General features: G+C 43.4%; 1 protein-coding gene across 4 annotated transcripts in view; it reads right to left on the reverse strand.

Annotated features, from left to right (window-relative positions):
* Positions 1–242: 242 nt before the first annotated feature.
* Positions 243–21,777, reverse strand: part of CTNNA2 (catenin alpha 2) — a 420,763-nt gene continuing 399,228 nt past the window's right edge. For 2 of the 4 annotated variants that reach the window (XM_081207007.1, XM_081207010.1), the window contains 2 exons: positions 18,945–19,088; positions 243–1,481 (listed from right to left, as the gene is read on the reverse strand). In XM_081207007.1, the coding sequence (XP_081063133.1) occupies positions 1,194–1,481; positions 18,945–19,088 (432 nt within the window). In that variant the 3' untranslated portion in view covers positions 243–1,193. Of the gene's footprint in view, positions 1,482–11,124; positions 11,347–18,944; positions 19,089–21,777 lie in introns of those variants that run through there. The other 2 variants (XM_081207008.1, XM_081207009.1) reach the window with 2 other exon arrangements.

Consider the following 21,777-nt stretch of genomic DNA (forward strand, 5'->3'; position numbering starts at 1 on the left):
TCACTATATTGGCACAGATTTTCACACTCAGATGGGAGAGCCAAGGGTTAGGCAAGAGTTAGTAGGAGGAGAGGGAGCAATTTCCTTCTTGTCTTCCAAGACTCCAGTTGACATGTCAATATAAAATAATTTGACAGCCCAGCTGCCAAATTTAAGCGCAATATCAGAGAACAGGGTTGGGATGGGAGGATATTTCAAAGTTAAACAACAGAAAAGTTGAACATTATGAGCCGTACTTCAAATTCCAAGGTTAAATAAGTTTATTGAGAGTTAGCGGTTACGACGGTATATCAGATACCTTGTAATCCAAAGCTACACCTACACATTTGCCTCTAAATTCTCACATGTGTCAGTTTCCATATCTCTACACATTCCATCACCGGTTCTTCTATTTCTAATAATAATATTAATAATAATAATAATAATATAATTATAATAATACAAAAGGCAATGTCAACCACCAAGTTGTGCTTCATACTCCACCAGAAAAGAAGAATCCAGTTGGCAAAAAGAAAACAATTAAAAAAGAGAAAAACTTTGTTCAAGTCATCATCGTTGAAACAGAATCATCATTAACACTACTAGAAACAAAAAAGGATGGAAAATGCGAGTTAAAGGAATTGTTATTTTTTTTTAATCATCTTGGTTAAAAATCCACATATCATAATGAAGATGACTCAGAGTTAAAATTGTCTCATTACCCGGGCCACACATCCAAGCATATTGGCTAGTTACATGATTACACTGTAACAAAAGCAATACAGGTTTTATGGTCTACCATTTCCAGGATTCCCATCTATAAATATACCTGCCAACCTAATGTTTCTTGCATGCATTAAGGATTTGCTTTCCACCCTTCAGAGTTGACTGTCTCCCAGTTCCCCACCACGGTTCTTACAATACAATTTTTTGGGGGAGGGGAGCCGATTATTCTCATTATTTTATGCTCTTGGGGGAAATACAAAGGTCAGCATGATGGACCTCCATTTAACTTAAGAATTGCCATGTGTCTTTTGGAAAGGGAAACTGCGGACTGTTTAATGACTTTAATAGAGTCTTGGGCTGCATGCACATTGAAACTGCTTCATTATTCTTTTCTCCCCCATGCCAGATGAATACAAGTCGGCAGGTACGCATACAAAAAGAAACAAGGAAGGAAATAGAAAACCCCTCGAAGGTTGAAGCCTAGTGAATTAGAAGGAATCCATCGCTTTAAATTCACTTAGAGCCTGTACCGGAGAAATGTGTTTCTTCTGAGAACCTCTCCTCACTCTCGTCTGATATTCCTCCGGCTTTTCTCTCTTGACTAGAGGTTTCTTTTCCGGCGCCTTCATCTTCCAAGACACGACAGGCGAGTTGACCGCAGCCGTGCCGTAGACCTTCTGATATTTGGTCGAAGCCACGTAGGAAGCTTTCACAGTAAGGACTACGGCATTCATCAGGTTTTTAGCTGCTTGGATGAGGGAGGTGGCACTGTCAAGCTAGGGAAAAGGAAAGGAAGCAACAGGAGGGTTATTGCCAGCCTGGGTTGGAGGAACGTAATGCTCACGGAGCGGAGCTGGTTGTCTTGCTGAAGAGGGTATTGTGCATAAACAACCTCTGTATAAAAGACATACAGACTGATATATGCCATTCTGCCATACACATGGAGCTGCCTTCGCACAGCGTGAATAATGGATGTTTCCCAACGTTTTTATGCACCATTGCCAATGGATTGATGATTTCATTATACATTAGTGATTTTCAATGCAGAGCAAGAGAGTAGACGTTCTCCCAGGTTAATTGGATCAGTAAAGAAGAGTATTGCATGTGCCCACCAAAAACCTGATCTTGCTTGCTCTAAAGCAAAAAGGAAACCACGCGCTGATGCAATGCCCAGACTGTTATTAACCTGGAATATTAAGATGCTGTTCCTGACTCACAACATTTATGGCTAAAATGTGTAATATTAGAACAGTCTAGACACAATTCTGGCAAATGCACGTAACAACATTTCTCAGAAGATGGCCCACTAGTGAGATGTGTCTGTCTCCCTCATTATGGATTTTCAGGAGGAATTTAAAAACATTCCTGTCTACTCAAACGTTTGATGGTTGAAAGGTATTGTTCCCAGCCACCCTGAAATTGCTGGCTGAAAGGATGTGGTTGTGATTTGTCCCATGATTTGCAGTCATCGTTCCGAGAGGTTTTAATTTTGACTTGCTACTTTCCCCAGGAAAACCCACGGCTCAGTTGGTTTGACCCCCATAAGGGACAGCTGAATATTCTCAGGCTCCCTTCCCACACTGTGATTTTATTATTCTACTGCTGAATTGGAACAAATGTCAATCTACAGAAAACCTAATTGACATTTGTTTGGATTCAGAAGTAAGCAGCATAGGCATCAACTCCTGGGTGACATGGTTATTTTGCCCCCCCCCCCAAAAAAAAATGTTTGAAGGGGCTGCCCCCCCCCAAGTTGATGGGAATTTTATTTTACTAAATTTATTAGTCACTCTTTTGGGGGGTGGGGGCAATTCAAAGCAATTTACAAAATGACTTATTGACATTCCCCTGCACATATTTGCATTAAACCCAGAAAATATCCCACCCAGATGAGATTATGAGGATTACATTTATATACCACTGAATTGCCAAGAAAGCTTCTAAGTTGTGAAAACCAGTTGTGAAAAAATATAATCACACATAATTAAAATATGCAGTATGCAATTTATCAAAAAATAAATAAACACCCACATTAAAAATATGCAGTAAAGCACTTGCAGCAGTTAAAACAGCAATTGAAACAGGAGGTTCAAGTCACAACATAACTGTGAACACTTATGCAGGATGCAAACTTAGCAAATATGCACATGGAAGGTCTTGAGGTACCTCTGACCAAACTAGAGGTGGCAATACCAGTTAGCTCTGGTTCCCTATATCTTTAGATTCTTGACTTTGCCACATGATCGTCAGTTCTGCTCACAGACCAAATAATTTGCTGCTCCCTCCTGCACATCATGAGGGTGAGCAGAACTGCCAAAGGCCCCATGCACAGAATACAGTATGGTTTTACTCTGAACGGTCATGACCTCTTCCCTCAAAGACTCTTTGAGTTACATTAAGGCTGCTGAGAGCAGTGGGGAGGCCCCTATTTCCCCCACAAATTTACAATTCCTAGAGTTCCCTGGGAAGATGAATTGTTTAACCACTCTGAAAACCTGTAGCTGTGTGAGGGGAACAGGGATCTCAAAACAAGTCTCAGCATCCTTAACAAACAGGGAAGCAAGAGGCATTCTCAGAGTTGAAGGACACATCTCAGACAGCAGCGCTGTAGTATGGGGGGGGGGTATAACAGGGGTGCTTGCTAGGGGTGCAAAATTTCAACACCCGGTGCTGCCTCAATACAGCTGCACACTTTTGTTGCTGGCACTACTGAAAACGGCCTCTCCAGTAAGTGACCTCACCAGACAATGGAACAACTCTTCTTTTCTTATCTCTGCAGCTGCGATCTCCTGGGTGACACAGATGCCATTAGGCAGTTGAATGTGCATGTGTACTCTGTTCAATTCCCTCCCACCCACCCCACCCCCTCCACGTTGCCCCAGGCACTGACAACACACGATATGCCACTGCCAGGAGGGTGTAAAAGTGGGTTGGCTCAAGGCATGGCTCAATGCCTGGGCAGAGTCCTGTGGGCCATTTACATAGGTCTGGAGGGTTTCATTTGGCCCTGGACCTTGGGTTCCCACATTCCTGCTGTAAAGTCCTGCTTCCAAGCTATAATAACATTTTTTAAAAAGTCCATATAGTGCCAGAGTTCCTCACAGACATAGATATATTCAGTGGGGCAGAGAAAGAGAAAAACTAACCTACCTACAGTACCAACAATTATGAGGACTTTAAATTAATTGGTTAAAATGATTCATCATCATGCATCCCTCAGATTGGTAATTAATTTTTAATCTCCAGATTCAAGAACATTTCCCCCCTTCCCACACAAACAGACGCTTATTTTCCATCTTTCCCTTTCGGAAAGAAAAACAAGTTTTAAGATGGATAGTAACATTATAATGGCAACAACATGCCAACTCAACAGAGAGCTGTGATATATCGCCCGGTATAATGGTCTTGTACCATTCCGCGCCGTGATTTACGACGCAACTTGCGTGTTTGTTGGCAAATAGCCGATCATACGCTATTAAATTAGGATATTTTAAATTACCACTGAGATCTACCATCAAACATTGCAGACTGTTGAATGGCTCGTTCGCAACAAGCGCTGGGTGTCAGAGCAGAGAGGGAGCAGACGGGCAGCAAGACTTGTACCTTTAAAATATTCTTCTGAGGCCTGGTACATTTGCTGAAGGCAACTGGCTTGACTTGACAGCCAAGGAAGGAGTGGTCCCAAAATGATGGTATATTAATTGGAAAAGAAAAAAGAAACAGACATGATACGAGGCCTTGAATGGGGCTTCAAGCTGGGCATGTGTCAAACTGGGAGCCCTCGCCCCATCCCTGAGTCTACCTAGCCCTCCTGGTAAAGAGATTTTGCCTTGTGGAGGGGATAACAGGGGTCAAAGAGGGCTGATGCAGAAGAAACCCTGTAAGGGTGGGCCATGGAAAGCCTAGACTGAACAAAGGCAATATGCATATGCTAAGGATCTTCCATGAAGACATTTTGCCTTGAAATGGGAATCTGTAGGAAGGTAAGAAAGGGTAAAGGACCCCTGGATGGTTAAGTCCAGTCAAACTTGACTATGGGGTGCAGCGCTCATCTCACTTCAGGCCGAAGGATCTTGCATTTGTCCACAGATAGCTTTCCGGGTCATGTGGCCAGCATGACTAATATCCCATGTAGTATAGTAATTTATGTGTTTGGGCAATGTGAGATAAGGACCCACATGGAATGCACAGGCTGTGATCCCACTTCACACAGCCTTGCTGGGTCAGGCTAATGGCATATATGATCTCATGTCCTGTTTCCCACAACACCCAATCCGATGTTTCTATGAAGACTACAAGCGGGCCATTTCCTGATGTTGTCCCCCTATGGCTGATATTCAGGTGCATGGTGCCTCTGATGATGATGATGATGATAATAATAATATTTTTTTTATACCCCACCCATCTGGCTGTGTTGCCCCAGCCACTCTGGGGAGCTTCCAACAAACTAAAACATCAAACGCAGTGAAACATTAAACATTTAAGACTTCCCTTCAGATGTCTTCTAAAAGTCAGATAGTTGTTTATTTCCTTGACATCTGATGGGAGGGCATTCCACAAGGTGGGAGCCACTGCCAAGAAGGCCCTGTGCCTGGTTCCCTATAAACTCACTTCTCGCAGTGAGGGAACCGCCAGAAGGCCCTTGGACCTGGACCTCAGGGTCCAGGCTGGATGATGGGGGTGGAGACACTCCTTCAGGTATACAGGGCTGAGATGGTTTAGGGCTTTAAAGGTCAGCACCAACATTTGGATTGTGCTTGGAAACATAATGGGAGCCAGTGCAGATCCTTTAGGGGTCCTGACAGTCCCAGTCACCAGTCTGGCTGCCTCATTCTGGAATAGTTGTAGTTTTGAGTCACCTTCAAAGGCAGCCCCACATAGAACATATTGGAGTAGTCCAAGCGGGAGATAACCAGGGCATGCAGCACTGGCAAGACAGCGCATGGGCAGCTAGAGTCTCAGCTGGTGTACCAAATGGAAATGGGCAGCCATCATTACTATTCCCTGGACTTACATTTTCTATCCTGCCTTTCCTTCATCATGGAACCAAAGGCAAAGTACATGTTGTTCCCAGGCAGTAACCTTATATCCAGCTGCCAAACAGACCCAGAACTGCTTAGCTCCAGTAAGGGGTGGCCCCACAACTTGGGGCTAATAGCCGCTTCACTTATCCCCTGCACAAAATGTTGGAGAGCTGCTACCAGTCGGTGTGAACAGTACTGAGCTAGACTTGGGGAAACGCTTCCAATATGATTTTTAAAAGAAGTTTCGGATGAGACTCACAAAATTTCAGCAGGTTTTGTGCAACATTGCAATGCTTGTGTGGGGCCAACACACCTGAAACTTCTGAATTAGCCCCAGTAGCACACCCCTTTTTGTTGTGCATGTGTATTGCTCTGTAGACCTTTTAAGGGATTTGATTTTATGCACTGCACTGACTACTGGGAGTGTGAACGTGACTGGAGCTTGCAGCAGAGGAAGAGGCCCTGCAGTTACATGAGCGAGCATCACAACTCCTGGGCAAGTGCGGGTGGGGGAAGCTGCAGCCGGCAACAAGGAATAAAGAGTTTTGTTACATTGTTATGACAGCTATAATAGCAAAGAAACAATGGCTTGCATTTGAAAAGGAGATTATGTTATATGCAAACAGCTACCATCAGACCCGGGAAGGAACAGAGAGTCCTTCAAGTGGGAGATCTTAGGCTGTATTCAACATGGTGTGAAGGTGAACGTTTATCAGCACAAAGGTTTCTCCTTGCACAATGGAATGAGCAGAATATCTCCTCCATCCACACCCCCTAAATCTATTTTGGGTCCCCATCTGCAGCCCTCGGAAGCAGATTTGCAGCTGGCACAGAGGTTGTCCAGGGGTAAGAGAGAGGGGAAAGGCTCTGGAGCTAGTACTAAACCTTGTGTTCGTGGGGAAAGATAGCTGAACACCACTCCTACTCTCTCCTGATAATTCCAAAAAGTATTTTGGGGTCGTCTCTTTTAGATGCGGAATCCATGGTGTGCTCTGTAATGCCCTGAGTGGCAGCCATTTTGTGATGGGCGCCCACGGAACTTTCTTGAAATTCCAAACATCCCCACTATCCTAAAGATGTTCTATACCAGAGCAAGGGAAATCTGGAAGGAGTCATAAAGTGGAATCAAAGGCATGGCCATGCAATCTGTTATACACAATTCCTGAAGTGGACTATAGACACCGCCCGTAGACCACATAAGAGTTCCCTGTGACAATCAAACCTGCAGCCATGTCTAGGATTGAGAATCACAGCTTACAGCACATGAAATGCAGCTTTTTGAACAACCTAAAGTGCCTTGTATAAGACAGGCTGGTATTTATTCTTCCCATGCTGCAGTTCAGGTGCTCAGGCAGAGATAACAATGGCTTACCTAAGGCCCCCCCCCTCCAGAATTCATCGTCAGAGGTGAAATTCAAACTAGGGGATTCATTTGCAGCCATCCCTCTTTCTGACTGAATCCACCCATGCTGTAGAATGAATTGATCCTGAAATAGTTGACTGAACTATGCCACCACCTGGCAGGGAGTGTCTCATTTAAGTGCTCTACCCCCACCCCCCAAAAACCCCCTGCAAGTATGAAAAGTAGCCCGTCAGGGTGATATTCAGCCTGTTCCTCCAAGCAGAAAAAATAAAAACACAAAAATGTGCTACAGGCTTTTCTGGCACTTAAGGGTTCTACCAGTTAATTCTCATCTCATCTCAATGTATGTTTAAACCAAGTCTGAGTCATTAACAGTGTACTAGAAGAGAAACTTATATTGGTAAAATCAAATTACTAGAGCGTTTTGCAAGGAAGCATAATAAAATCACTCCTCTTGGTATGTAGCCATGACTCAAAGGCATGTTTTAAGTTTAGAAAGGGCGGGGAGGAAGAATCTATTTTCTCCATTCCTTCATTTTTCCACCTCATCCCATTTAAAGTAATTTACTTATCTGGATGTGATGCATTTTTAATTCATTACGGCAGATAGCTGGGTAGTACTGCTGGCCAATGCACTGATTAGTTGCACTCATTTGCATTTTTTCAATTATTAGTAAGAAAACCACTGGGACCCCCAAACAAAATTACTTGTATATTTAACAAATTCTGAATTTTAATGTGGCCTACAAATGCTATCTTTCTCCAGATAACATCCAACAGACATTGCAAAAGCTGTAGACAGCTGTGCACCAGCAATACTTGTGACTCTGAAAGCATAGATTGATGCCTTAAAACGGCTTGGCTGTCAGCTTCACTGTGCAAGGGAACTAAATAAATGACAAATATCAAAGACAATCCCAAAATATACAGGGTGTTCCTGAGCAAGCACATATCGTACGCGCATTTGCATTCAAAAAGATACATTTCTTCAACAGAATGATTTAATTGCTTTAGCCAACGTAATTTTTAAACAATAAAATTAAAAAATGAAATTGCATCTCATTTTGCATGCATGAAACTCTCTTTTTAATATAAGTAGATATTTAATTTATGATAACTGGGGAGGGGGGAAACGAGGGACAAATGCAATCATAAAAGATAATTAAATATGCCTTAAAATTCCAGTTCAGTCCCGTGAATGATCTAACTGAAGAAAGAGTCCTTGAAGAAGTAATAGATATTGTTCCACCTAAGTTTGCAATATATAATAATTGCTCCTAACAGCTAATTCTAATTATATTAATTTTAAATCAGACCGGTTGATACATAAATCTGCTCACTTAAAACAAGGCGGTATGAACTACCCTAAATAATGGCATTAAAATATCCTTACTTTCCAAACTAGGCTGAAATGAAAGAATGCAGCCTTAGAGCTTGGGGAATATAGATTGGGGGTAGCTGCCATTGTGGTAGGGGGAAGAACTTGAACTTGAATGAGATGTGACCTCTCCTTTGGGAACTTGCATTTTAAAAATCCCATTCCACCTCATCCTGGGAGCAGGTACCAGTAAAGTAAAATGAATGTGTCCATCTGCCTGTCCCAAGCTGGTGTCTTCCAGATATTTTGTATTAAAACTCCCATCAGTTCCAGTTGTAGTACAAGATTTCTGGAGTGTATCAGATTGGGAGAGGCTAGTGGATATCATACAAATAAATATACAGTGTACAAATAGGGCCTGCAACAAAGTGTTGCATGCCTCTTTCAAGGATATTCACTGCAGCATATGGCACCCGCTTGAGTTTTAGAAGAGAATATTGCACTGTTTTATCTAATAATCTAGCCACCACTGGCTTCTAGCCTCTGTATCTAAATTAACTACCTCACTTAAAGCTGAGCCCTTTTGTTGATTGTTCTCTTACAACTTGTTGAGATAATATTTATTATTTTCTCTCTCACACATCTTCATTTATCTTGTAAATAGTTCCTGCATGAATAAAACCTTTAAACTCCAGAAACTGTAAGTGACTAGTCCAATCTAATTCACCCAAGCTGCAAGGTCTGCTAACACCCAGGGGTCCCTCACTGGTTACAGTTGACCCCACTAGCAGCTTGTGGAGGAGGGTGCATCGGGTGTGCAGGCTTCTTCTGGGTGATTTGCACAGCAGCAACAGGCACTAGCTTCCTTGTTTTCCTTCTGCTGCAGAGCAGTTTCCACCCTGCTAGCGTTGCAGCCTGGCAGCCCCCTCTCCTCTCACAGCAGATGTGCAAAAGAAGAGCAGGGGGGAAACTGCCTGCAGCTGAGCATATCTCTCTCACTCTGAAACACAGGAATAAGGAAAGCCTGCCCCCTGCCTGCTTACACTCCTTTTGCCTTTTCCTCTGGAGTCACACAAGCACTTTGGAGGCAATGCTTAGCTGCCCTTCTAGCCTTATTTCCTGCATGATATAGGCAATATTTATGGATCCCTCTCAACAACAGATCTACAAGAAAGGCTTTTGCATATCTTCTGGGACTTCTTGCATGCAGAATGCCCAACAGCCAGCACAAGGGATTTTGACAGCTGGCCCAAGACACACACACCCATGAAACCTGGAGCCTGCCCTGCTTGGTGAAATAGACATCATCATCATCATCATCATCATCATCATCATCATCATCATAATTTATACCCTGCCACTCTGGGTGGCTCCCAACAAGGCTACAGAATCCAGCACAAAGCAGACAGATCTGGTCCCATAATCCCAAAATCCCAAATATTCTACCAGAAAGCTCTCAACCCAAACTGCTTGTGTTTTTACCAGATCTATCACGGCAACCTTGCAAGAATTTGCTCCACCTGGCAGGAGGATTTCACCTGAACTGTGGCTCATTTGAACAGGAGAAACAAGGCAGCATTCCCAAGCTTGCTCAAAAGCTATGTCTACATAGGCAGCTCTCCTGTCTTAAAAAATAAGTAAATCCCTGTAGCTAGAAAACCACCAGAGCTTTCTCCCCGATTGCTAATATTCTTTCTGAAGGGAGTTTGTCAGTGGGGACTGTATGTGAAAAGGTGCAGTCCATTCTACTACCTTAATGTTTTAGCATCTAATTCAGGTGCATTTGTAGATTGACCTTGAGTCCAGTTAGTGCAGCATGAAAATGGAGTGGCCCCTCAACACAACCCATTTGCTTCAATATTCTGGAATTTTCACAAAGCGCTCTCTCTCTCTCTCTCTCTCTCTCTCTCTCTCTCTCTCTCTCACACACACACACACACACACACACACTCTTTCATACTATGCTAAATTTCAGATTCAGATCTTGATACATATTGGTTATTTTTTTTGACAATGGAAAGGACATAAATGTAAAAAGGAAGAAGTATATAATGCTACGATATAAAAAAAGTATTAAGGTAACCATGAGATGGGAGGGATGTCAACAGGATATTTGAACAAACAATGTGAAAAATATGAATGTATTTTAATAGTACAAAATGGAAACTTGATAGATAGATAGATAGATATAGATGGTGATAGATAGATAGATAGATAGATAGATAGATAGATAGATAGATGATTGATAGATAGATAGATAGATAGATAGATAGAGATAGATAGATTCAGAATATATGCCACCAGATCGCTTCTGATGCCACCAGACTCAGAACAAGCTGGTCTGTAGCATCTGAACAGGGAGAAGACATACTGTACTGTGGCAATCCCATCAGTCACGAGGACTGGGCGATATCACAATATATCACAAGCCAACCATCACAATATACCGATATACAGTATCATGATGTTGAGGTCCTGGGCTGTGGAGGGAGGGAGTAGGAAGGAAGAGTGATCTCCTTGCCGAGCTATCTGCCCTGGCACACTCAGCTATCACTCTGTCACGTCCTTCCCAGCGAGGGAGGGAGTGGGCAGGAGCAGCAATAGCCCCTTACACCAGTTCCCAGTGAACATTCCGGCATGTCCTTTCCTGCAATTGCCCTTCCCGGTGGCTGGGCATGAATGCTCTGTTTTAAAGCTGCCTCTGGCGATATATTGCCATTCTGAAACCGCTATCGCATTCTGAGCTTCACATCGCTTCCAGACGATTTATTGATATACCACCCACCCCCATCAGTCACATGGATCTCCATGAAGCTCAACCAGTTTTCATCAGCTGTCTGTGACACAGGCTGATGAGTCTTCCTGTGTCCTTCCTGGGTGCTGCATTCTGCGGTTTTGTTGCGCCAAAGGGCATAGAGATGGAATGTGCCACCATTCTGGGTTAAAAATAAAAAATGGATACATGTGCAGTAGAAGTAATCCATTTGTAGTAATCAGACTCCAGGTGTAACTGGCAAGCTCATAATGTCACTAATATGTAACTGGCCTATATCCCAGGTCGGCTTTTATTCCCTGAATATGCTGCAGTAAGAGCAAACACCCTTTGAGAAGAAATGTGCAATGTTAGCAAAGATGCAGCGATGCGGCCCAACTATTCCTATGGCAAGTATTCCTGCTATGACTGGCCGCCTCCCAGCCTGGTAGAAACACTTAAATCCTGCCTTTTCCTCCCTGCACCTGTCACAAACTCTGCAAGGGGAAAGGATCCTGACAATTGCTGGTCCCTTTGCTTTGTATTCAGCGGGAAGGATTCCAGAAGATGGCCGGTTCTCAAAAATAAAAGAGCTCCTGCTCTTGAAAGCCAGCAAGAAAGCTGCAAGTGTGGAAGAAGGAAAGCAATATTATTTTAGGGAGTGTTAACTACATGAGAAACATAACTTAAAAATTCCTTTCCCTAGCTTGTGACTCGTTTTCAGGAATCGAGGAAGTGAGCGACATTTTCTCTTTGTCAAAACAGCAAAAACTGCTCCCCTGTATTTCCATCTCATCTGATACAGAAATTCCACAAAAGGTAAAGGACCCCTGGACGGTTAAGTCCAATCAAAGGTGACTATGGGGTTGTGACGCTCATCTTGCTTTTCAGGCCAAGGAAGCCAGCATTTGTCCACAGACAGCTTTCTGGGTCATGTGGCCAGCATGACTAAACTGCTTCTAGTGCATTGCGACACCGTGATGAGTGCCAGAGCGCATGGAAGCACCTTTTACCTTCCCACCACAGTGATACCTCTTTATCTGCTTACACTAGCGTGCTTTCGAACTGCTAGGTTGGCAGGAGCTTGGACAGAACAACAGGAGTTCACTCCATTGCACAGATTCGAACCGCCGACCTTCCGATCAGCAAGCCAAGAGGCTCTGTGGTTTAGATCACAGTGCCACCTACTCCCCAAAATCTGCCACAAAAAATATTCCACAAAACCTGTGTCCAAAGCAAGGAGATACACATTTATCAGAGTGTATGCTTTACCATGGGGGGGTGTGTGTGTGTGGAGCTGCAGAAGTTGCATTTTAGAAGAGATGAAGGAATATGAAGCCCAAGGCATTTACAATTCCTGCTCCAGGTGCAAGCCTGATGACGTCTACAGACTAACAAAGGGAGAATGTAATGTGCACTTTTAAAATGTTGTTTTAAAGTGATTGATGACTGGCCAAAGCCTATGATGGAAATGTCAAGAGCGATGGGTTCAAGCCTCAGCAGAGGAAATTTGGAGCTGGTACAAGAAAATGCTTTTAAAGGGGATGTTTACAAGATGAGTTCCCTGCAAGTTTCATTACTGCATGTTATCATCCTGACAAGAGAACACACTGCACAATGGCCAGATCTTCCGAAGATCATACATCTAGAGACTCCTTCATTCCAAGTAGAAGTAAGAGGAAAGGAAATTCTAAATCCATGTCTAATCATAGCCGTTGTGCATAATGCAATCTACTCAAACTGAAGCATTGAAATGAAGGGTCCTGGAAAGGAGGAAGCATAAGGGATTCTGTGGTTACTCTCACTTTATATGGAGATGTATGGATTTACTCACAGAATCATAGAATTGCAGAGTTGGGTGGGATCTCCAAACCCCTGCAATGCAGGAATCTCAGCTGAATCATACATGGCAGGTAGGCATCCAACCTTTGCTTAAAAACCTCCAAGGAAGGCGAGTCTGTATATACTCTTTTTATATTTCTCCTTTCTTTCATTTCTTATATTTCTTAAATCTCAAATCATCTGTAAGCTTCTTATGCAGCCACAGTGGTTTCCTTTGATGCCTCCCACTTTTCTTTCTCGTTGGAATTGTCTGCATCTGTGCCTGCAATATTTCATCTTTAAGAAGCTCCCATCCATCTTAGACTCCTCTTTTTAGTATTTTCGACCATGGGACCTCATCCAGTAGTTCCTTCAGCTTTTTGATACTAGCCTTCTTAAAGCCCAGAGGGCATGCTTGACTACACTCAGCCTTCCCTTGCCTTTGTATCATGAAGCCCAAGATGACATGATCATTTCCTCCCAAGGTTCCCAGTATTTTCACTTTTTCCATTAGTTCCTCCAATCAACATTTTGTTATGAAAAGTGGCAGAAACTCACAACAATGTATTCTAATGTAAGGCAACAGCTGCACTTCCCACTTTGACATATCGAAATATGTTGCAATGTAACTTTTGCTTCTGGAAACCAAGATGCTTGGAGTAGGGATTAAGTAGTTCAGAGCACCTCTTTGGAACAAACTGTTCAGCTCAATGTGTTTATGGTGCTTGTACTATACATTAAACGAGATCAACAAAATAAGTAGACTGGGGATGAATTTCAACTACTGACTTGCTACCAAACATATTGAAGTCTAAGTGTGCATCCCACCCACTCCCCCACAAAAAAACCAGGTTGTTATCATTTGATCCGCTCAATGCCAGCTGGTTCTATCATCGGGTTCCATAAGCTGTGGTACCCAAAATCTTTGCTCAGAGTGGTCCCCAATGGTATAAATATAGTCCAACAGAGCAAGCATTTGGTGGATTATTGTCAGGTCTATGTGCACTCAGCCCCTGCATTCCAAGGTCCTCCTGTTGGTGTTGAAAGCCCTATATGACTTAGGCAGCCTATATGAAAGACTGTCTCCATCCCCACTGACTTTGGGTGTCAAAATCTGCAGAAAGTACTCTCTTGGCAGTTCCACTAGCCTCAGGCATGTGAAGAACAGCAGCCCAGGAGAGGACTTTCCTTGTAGCAGCCCCTATGTTGTGGAATCCCCTACCCATAGAGTATCTGGCACCTTCATTGTATAGTCCCTGCCATATGTTTTACCCTGGCCTTTGACCGTTAACATATTTTATGAGTCCACAGCTCTTTTGTTGATTTTCTGTTCTGTTCCATTCTGGATGGTTTTACTTGATTTGTATGTGTAAAGGTTTTATCTGCTTTTATAATTTTATACTGTACTGTTGTAAACCTCCCTGGGACTTTATGGTGAAGGGCAGACGAGAAACCTCATAAACAAACAAACAGACAAACAAACAAACAAACAAAGATTACAATTGCTTAAACACATACCCCAGGCTAGCTCACCCTTCGAAAGCTTCAGACTGCACTGGAATCCTAAATGTTTCTGAGAATACATCAGGTAGAAGCAAAACTGGAGAGAAGGGGCAACTACAGACTATCTCCAGCTGGGTGGCTAAACAGTGGCCAGTTCCTGTCATCGTTGACTAATGACCATACTGGCTGGGACTAACGGGAGCTGCCATGCAGCAGCAACTGGAGAGTTAAGGTTAGCCACACCTGGTCTAATCCATCTTAAATAGGAGAAAGTGTAAGTAGCCCTACTTTGTAGGTTCTTATGAACCCCTGAGAACTCAGAGGTTCTTCCTTTTTGCTAACCAAACACTTGTGAATCTGCCACTTCTATAATCTATAATAATAATAATTTTATTATTTACACCCTGCCCATCTGGCTGGGTTTTAAAATTTGCCTTTCAGAAGGTCCAATGGAATGATCACCCCCCCCCCGAATACAATCCACTTTCTAGAAAAAACAATGATCAAATTAATGGCTATTGGTAATATCTGGTATCCATGGTCACTAATAGCCATCGGAAGCTCTCTGGAAGCAGTGCCGTCAATGACAGTTTTCTTGGCTTTTTGTACTGAGACAGCTCATTAGAGAAGTATAAGTGTCTGACCATTAGAGAGGGCAGAGAAGTTAGACTCAGTTCACATTTAAAGGCTGATCTATTTCACTTGCACTTTCAGAAACAACATGCAACAACATGCAAACTGAAACACACCCATCCTTTGAAATTTGCACATCTCTGAATTTTGCAATGCCAAGCCGTGTGTACAAAAATGCACAAACATGGATAAAGTGTGAAAATAACATACATCACAGTGTGTATTATACTATGATTACACTACATGATATTAATATATTATACTGGGGAAAATGGATTTGCAAAAATGTACCTGTTAGGGAAGACTATGCACCAAAGTATGTGTGTTAGGAGACATTTAGACTAAAATGCTGATTTTAGTAGAGAACTGAACTTGGAACTGAAAAAGGGGTACTAAGCGAAACCAGAATTAAAAGATTTGACCATTCCTGCTATAGGAATATAAAAGTAGAATAAAAGGGTGATAACCTAGTTAGGACTGGTGCCTGCAGGATGGTACTCAATGGATAGCAGTCCCATGTGACTCTTTTCATTGCTTCTTCTAATTTTCTTAATCTTTCATCAGTCACGACAGTAAAAAGCCCATGACGATGGACTGACCTCCTTCTGCTTCGATACAAAGAATAGCCGCAGCTGCTGTTTAGCACCTCCCCAGATAACCTAAGACTGGACCCCAAGCAGAGCTGGCAACGAAGAATTAAATAACCGGGGGGGGGGGGGACTTTACAGACCCTGCAGGCAGACATTCTCACATGACACATCTCCTGGCTTTTCCACGCATGAGCTTTGACATCTTGACAGCTTTAATAGGTACCCAAGAGGCAGAACAAGAGTATAGAAGGAGGGGGGGAGGGAAGAGAAGGAGAGAGAGAAATCTCTTCTCCCTTCTCTTTATTCAAATGCTGAGGGTTAAAAAGAAGAGTCAAGTGGCAGCTGGAGGACCCGTAAAGAAGAAGAAAAACCACATGTTGTTCAAAAACAAGATTTTGAAATAAGATTTTTGCCTGCAGCAAAAAGCTGAAAAGGTTAGATAACCAGAACCACAATGGCAGCCTTAACAGAGTGCAGGATGGAGGCTTAGACTCACTGATCCAAACCAGTTATATATCAAAACCACAATTACCTTTATAATGTATTGATTCTGGATTTTTATTCTTTTCTTTTAAGGACATCCCACCCCTGATTTTCATTTTCAGCCCCATTGATCCCCCAAAGTGACCAAATATTGAGCTAACTTCTAGAGATGGAACAGCTGTTTTTTCTCAATATAGGAAGCTGGAAGGCTGATTTTGCAATGACCCACTGCTGTTCATATGCAAACCACATTTCATCCCTCTCACACACCAGGTCTTTCCAGTGGAATCATATATTTAGGAGTCGGTCATCAGAAGTACAGCGATCCTGTAAAGTGTAGTGGCGCCCAGCTGTTGGACTCCCAACTCTCATCAGCCCCAGCCAGTATGGCCAATCATCAGATATGATGGGGACTCTAGGAAGACGCCACATTGGCTACACTGCTAGGAAGATGTGATGGTGTTTCAAGATTAGGCTTCAACGAGACCCATATCTATGTTCAAAATGTGGAGAACTGGGAGGAGGTTTGCAACCTCTTTGCTCCCCCAGCATCTCCTATGACTGTTACCAGGGCCGGGGCTGTGAGAGTCATCAGCAGGAGCCACTCAGTCAGGAAGACCGGCCTGTCTGTGAATAACATCTAGCTGCTTCAGCAGTCAGCTCTAGACCAGGAGATTTGGCTACAGAATGGCGTTTGCTGGAACACTGGAGAACTCTATCCCTTTGCCCCACTGCAGGGTCTATTGTATCACTGTCTATGTTTTCCACATATATTTTAAGCCACCTCCAGAATCCTGCCTAGTGTGGGGGGTGTAAATGCTTCTAAATAAATGAATATTTATGGAGATTTAGGGATGGGTGGGTGCCTTATCCAATCTCTAGTCTCAGCTGCACCATATATTTAAAGCAGCATAGTGCCACTGTAAGCAGTTATGGTTCCCCCAAAGAATTTTGGGAACTGCATTCTTTTAAGGGTGCTGAGAGTTGCGAGGAGACCCATGATCCCCTCACAGAGACTCCTGTCTGATATCTGGAGAGCTGCTGCCTGTAGACAATACTGAGCCAGATGGGTCAACAGCTTGACTCAGTATGGGAGCGTCTTACCCCTCAGTTGCCTGACATAGCTGCCTTCTGTGGAATGGTATGGGAGGGACATTTCAGCACATGCAAGAATTGTGTGAGGTCGGCACCCCTGTGAAGGGGTCACACAACGTCCTTACATGTGCAGTCTAAATGCAACAGAAATACATTATTTCCTGGAAAGGTAAATACATCTTTGGTTATCTTCATCATAATTGTGGTAATTAATCATACCTATTAATAAAAACACATTTGAACATTGTGATTAACTATAAATTTCAACAGGAGCGTGCCACTACAAATCGAACAAGGTGCTTCAGGATATGTTGGGTTTCAAATGTCATGTCAAAGGTTCTCAATCAGTGCACAGCACACCCACCAAATGCCAGCTTTACGCATCTTGCTGCCAACCCAAATGAGCTGGCAGAGGTGGCGCAGTCCAATTCATTGACTGCAGTGTTGTCTCACCCCCTTGCCCACCCCAGTCCACTATCATCACCATGGATACTAGGAATCTGCAGATGCACACACACACAAATAGAGAAAGTTTGCAGCTCTTATTGAAATGTTTTGCTTCCCTCAAAATTCTTCCAATGTTTTGGCTGAGCAAGAATCTTTAGGTGAAACTTGCCTGTGGCCTAAGGATGACAGACCCAATCAGACCCATGACACATTTCAGGTCTTCGCAAAACATCTGTTAAAAACTGCTAAAGCAGCACCCTCCACACCTGTGCCAAATTTTTGCTTTAGTAAAATTTGCTGGCAACTATATGTCTAGAAATGGCTTGCAATCAGGTACAGTCAGCTGGTCAGCTGTGGCAGCAAAGGTATGCTCAATGTATCTGTTCCTGTCCCTCACAATTTCTCATCTCTTCATATAGTTTCTGGGGCAAGCTGCTTTCTGGATCTAGCCATAGGGCAACCAAACAGATATAAGCAGTACTTCAGCCACTGGCTGTGAATAATAGCAAAAATGAGTGCACAGAATTTTGGTGCTCTCCCACTGAAAGGCAAAGAATTAAACTTGCAAAGAATCTTTGCTTTTGCATAGCCAAGATGAGAGATGGGAGAAGAATTCAATTCAGTTCCGGTTTCAAGGGGAATTTATGAAATTCACACGTCATACAAACCGAAATGCAACTGTTCTTCAAAATCTGCACTTACACAGTTCTATAACCAAACAATGTGTATATTAAGGGAAAGTGTGCATAAGAATGACAGTATTAGTGAATATAACATGGAAAAGTGCATTCAATTAAGGGAAATTGCTTGCAGAAATGTGTACCGTAGTCAAAACTGCATACAAATATGCATTTTTTCAGGAGAAATTTGCACTGAAATGCTGAATAATTCTCATGAGCATTTTTTAAAAAATAACTCAAATTGCTGCAGAAATATGGAGAACTCAATTTAAGATGGGAAAAATGAGAAACAGAGAAAACCAAAATTGACAGATCCTGCCACCCTTAGCTAAGTTTTGCATTATTTCCTCTTGCAGTTTTTAGGTTGGGAACACCGAGAAATGAGCAGGCTAAAGCTTCCTTCCTGTTCCTGTTGAGCACAGAAAGTGACGTGACTGTACCAATCCCGCTTAAAGGGGCAGAGTCTCCCACAATCAAAACCACTTAAGCTCACATGGAAAAGAATAGAGATTAGAAATGAGGTTACTCACCATGGAAGAGTCACCGCCTCCGTTTGCAAGCGTAGCTCCCTCAGCACAGGTGGGTAGGTGGGTAGAAAGTTGACTAGCCCTGCCCCCATCTATGACATCACACTCTACCTCATAAAAGGTAGTGAAAGTGCTTTGAACTCCAGTCTGATTTCCAAGAGATACAGAAAAGAGAGAGTGAGAGAGAGAGCAAGAGAAATATTGTGCCCTATTGCAGAGTAGGGGGTGAGGGGGAGAAGTGGGGCTGGGGCTGGGGATGTGAGAGGGAGAGGGGGATGTATGCTGAAAGAGCTAGGCTCGACAAAGTAGCCATGTACTCTTCGGCGACGAGGAACCCTGATTTGTTATCCCTCTCGCTTGCTCCCTCAGCACAGATAAAGCCAAACAACAGTACAGGTTGCAGACTGGGCGAGATATTGGGCCTTGCCTAAAACCGATTGGGGATGAACCAGCTGCCGAATTAAAGGCTGGTTCTGTGTGGCTGGCCAAGAAAACATCCCAGAACAGCAGCTGTCAACTGTTCAGGCCACAGGAGATGGTGTCACTCTGGCGAATACTGTAGCAGGATTCCCCAGCATCCTGGGTCCCTAAATGTTGTTGGACTACAAATCCCATTGACCCCAACCACCTGTGAATGATGGCAGTTGTAGTCCAACAGCATCAGGGGGTGCAAGGTTGAAGAATGCTGCACTTTATGCAATCCCTTCATGCCTTGGGTTTGGTCTGTTTAACAAAGTTAAACCAGCATAACATTGAAGAGGCAGGCAGGAGCCAGGTTTTCCTACTATTTAGGAATGCCATATGTGAACGGTTTCTAGACCACTTGTGGCATAATGATCTCAAGGTTGCTAACCTTGTACTAAAAAGGTGGTGGTGTTGTTTTTAAAAAAGTATTTTATTGACATGGTTTCTATCCTGAACTTAAATAAGGAATGGACTGGTTTTCCTGAGACGTATATGTCTGTGTATCAGAGCAGAATACGTTCTGTAGGTGAGGGATAAGGGGCATGAAGTGGCCTTCTCTAATACCTGGGAAGGTAAGAAGAGACCTGCAGGATCAGGCCAAAGGAGCCATATCTTCCACTGCAGAACTTTAACTGCAAGTGATTTTTATTCTCTGTGCTATTTCCAACCTCCCCTAACATGGTTGCCAGGCGTTTTTCTAAAACTGAGGTGTGAATGCTGATAGTCCGTGCTGAGGGAGTAAGTGAATGGTAGACACTGAATTTACAAAGCACACTTGAAATGTCCAGGAGGTGTCAGCAAAATGATACAAAGGTGATCACTCTTTTCAGTCTAGCAGTTAGGCCCAGTGACACCTTACTAAAAGTAAAACGCATCTCCCCCAAGAAATATGCAGTTCCTGACAGACGGAAGGGAGATTTGAAAACATTTTGTTTTTGACGACCTTCAAGAGAAACTAGAACACATGCGTGAAGCGAGTTTCTCCATCTATGCTATAAGTAGCATCCAAGCGCAGTGTCTAAATAACTGTGACATTACCAGGGTAGGGAGGGGTTTGGGCCGACAGTCGCAAGACTGTTTCGCAACTAACGTGGATGAAACAGGAAGCTGTGGTTGGTTAAAATAAATAAATAACAGCTTCCAAAGTCCTCCTCCTGACTGCACAGAAGGAGGCGATGGGGGTGCATGCAGGCTTAAGCAAGTACGTGTCACAATAAAACACTGTTTATCGTGACAGCAAAACATAGCCAGCACCGAGTTTCATTTCAAAAAATAAAAATAGCCAATTCTGCTAAATTCCTGGAGCCCTGCAGCCTCCTATTATGTCAGCTTTTTTTCTCTCTTTCATTTATGTATCCATGGTATTTAATTTGGCACTATCACTTGAATCCTGGTCCCTACCACATTTTTATGCTTTCTTTGACTTGCCCAGCACAGCACCAATGATCAAATCTCCACTAAGGCAGGGGCAGCCAACATGGTGCCTTTCAGATATTGCTGGACTGCAGGTCCCATCATCCCTGAGCACTGGCCATGCTTGACTGGGACAGATGGGAGCTAAGCAAAACGCAGAGGGCACCACACTCGCTGTTACTGCACTTAAGAGATCAGGCACTGGGTTAGGAATGAATGGTGTTTAAAACTAAAATGGTATCACTGATTTGCCTGCTGCACTGTTGAGTGCTTTGTTTCAGTTGCAATGCCATGCATTTCATTATGTTTAATTTGTATCATGGGTAGGACCATCCCATTGTAGAGGGGGAAGGACTTCCGTGGCAGCTACTGCCACTTCCAAAGCCCTGCCAGCTCACTGCCCCAGGGTGGGATGTGGGAGTGGCTTTTCCTGGTCTTTTCCTTCACCATTCTTTCTCCCCTTGCAGTCAATAGGAGGGGATTGACGATGCCAGTTGAATGGCAGTTGATGACTCCTTAGGGAACTAGTTGGGGAAATGAGGGGCTTAGGGTTTTCTGGTTCCTTGGTTATCACCACAATGCCTTGCTTCCCCCTACAATGCTGGTTGGACATCTGTGACATGAGAGAAGCTATGGTGGATCTGGCCAAGGGCCCATCTATTCCAGTGCCAACCAGATGACCCTGCAAACAGGCTCTGAGTGCAATAATGTTCTTTCTACTTGTGGTTCCCAGCAACTGGTATTATTCAAAGGCATAACGCCTCCGACATAGGAACAAGGAACATAACCATTGTGGGAAGCAGGCATTGATAGCCTTTACCTCCAAGAAATGTACTAGGGGGCTTCTGGCAATGTAAATGCATTTCTGCTGGCAATTCTCCCTATTTTCCAATGATGCAGCATTTCTGCTGCATCCAACAGCCCCTTAGCTTGACCTTGGCTGGCTTTAGGACTGCAT

Source organism: Podarcis bocagei (assembly GCF_964188305.1).
Source record: "Podarcis bocagei genome assembly, chromosome: 9".
NCBI classification, from domain to species: Eukaryota; Metazoa; Chordata; class Lepidosauria; order Squamata; family Lacertidae; genus Podarcis; species Podarcis bocagei.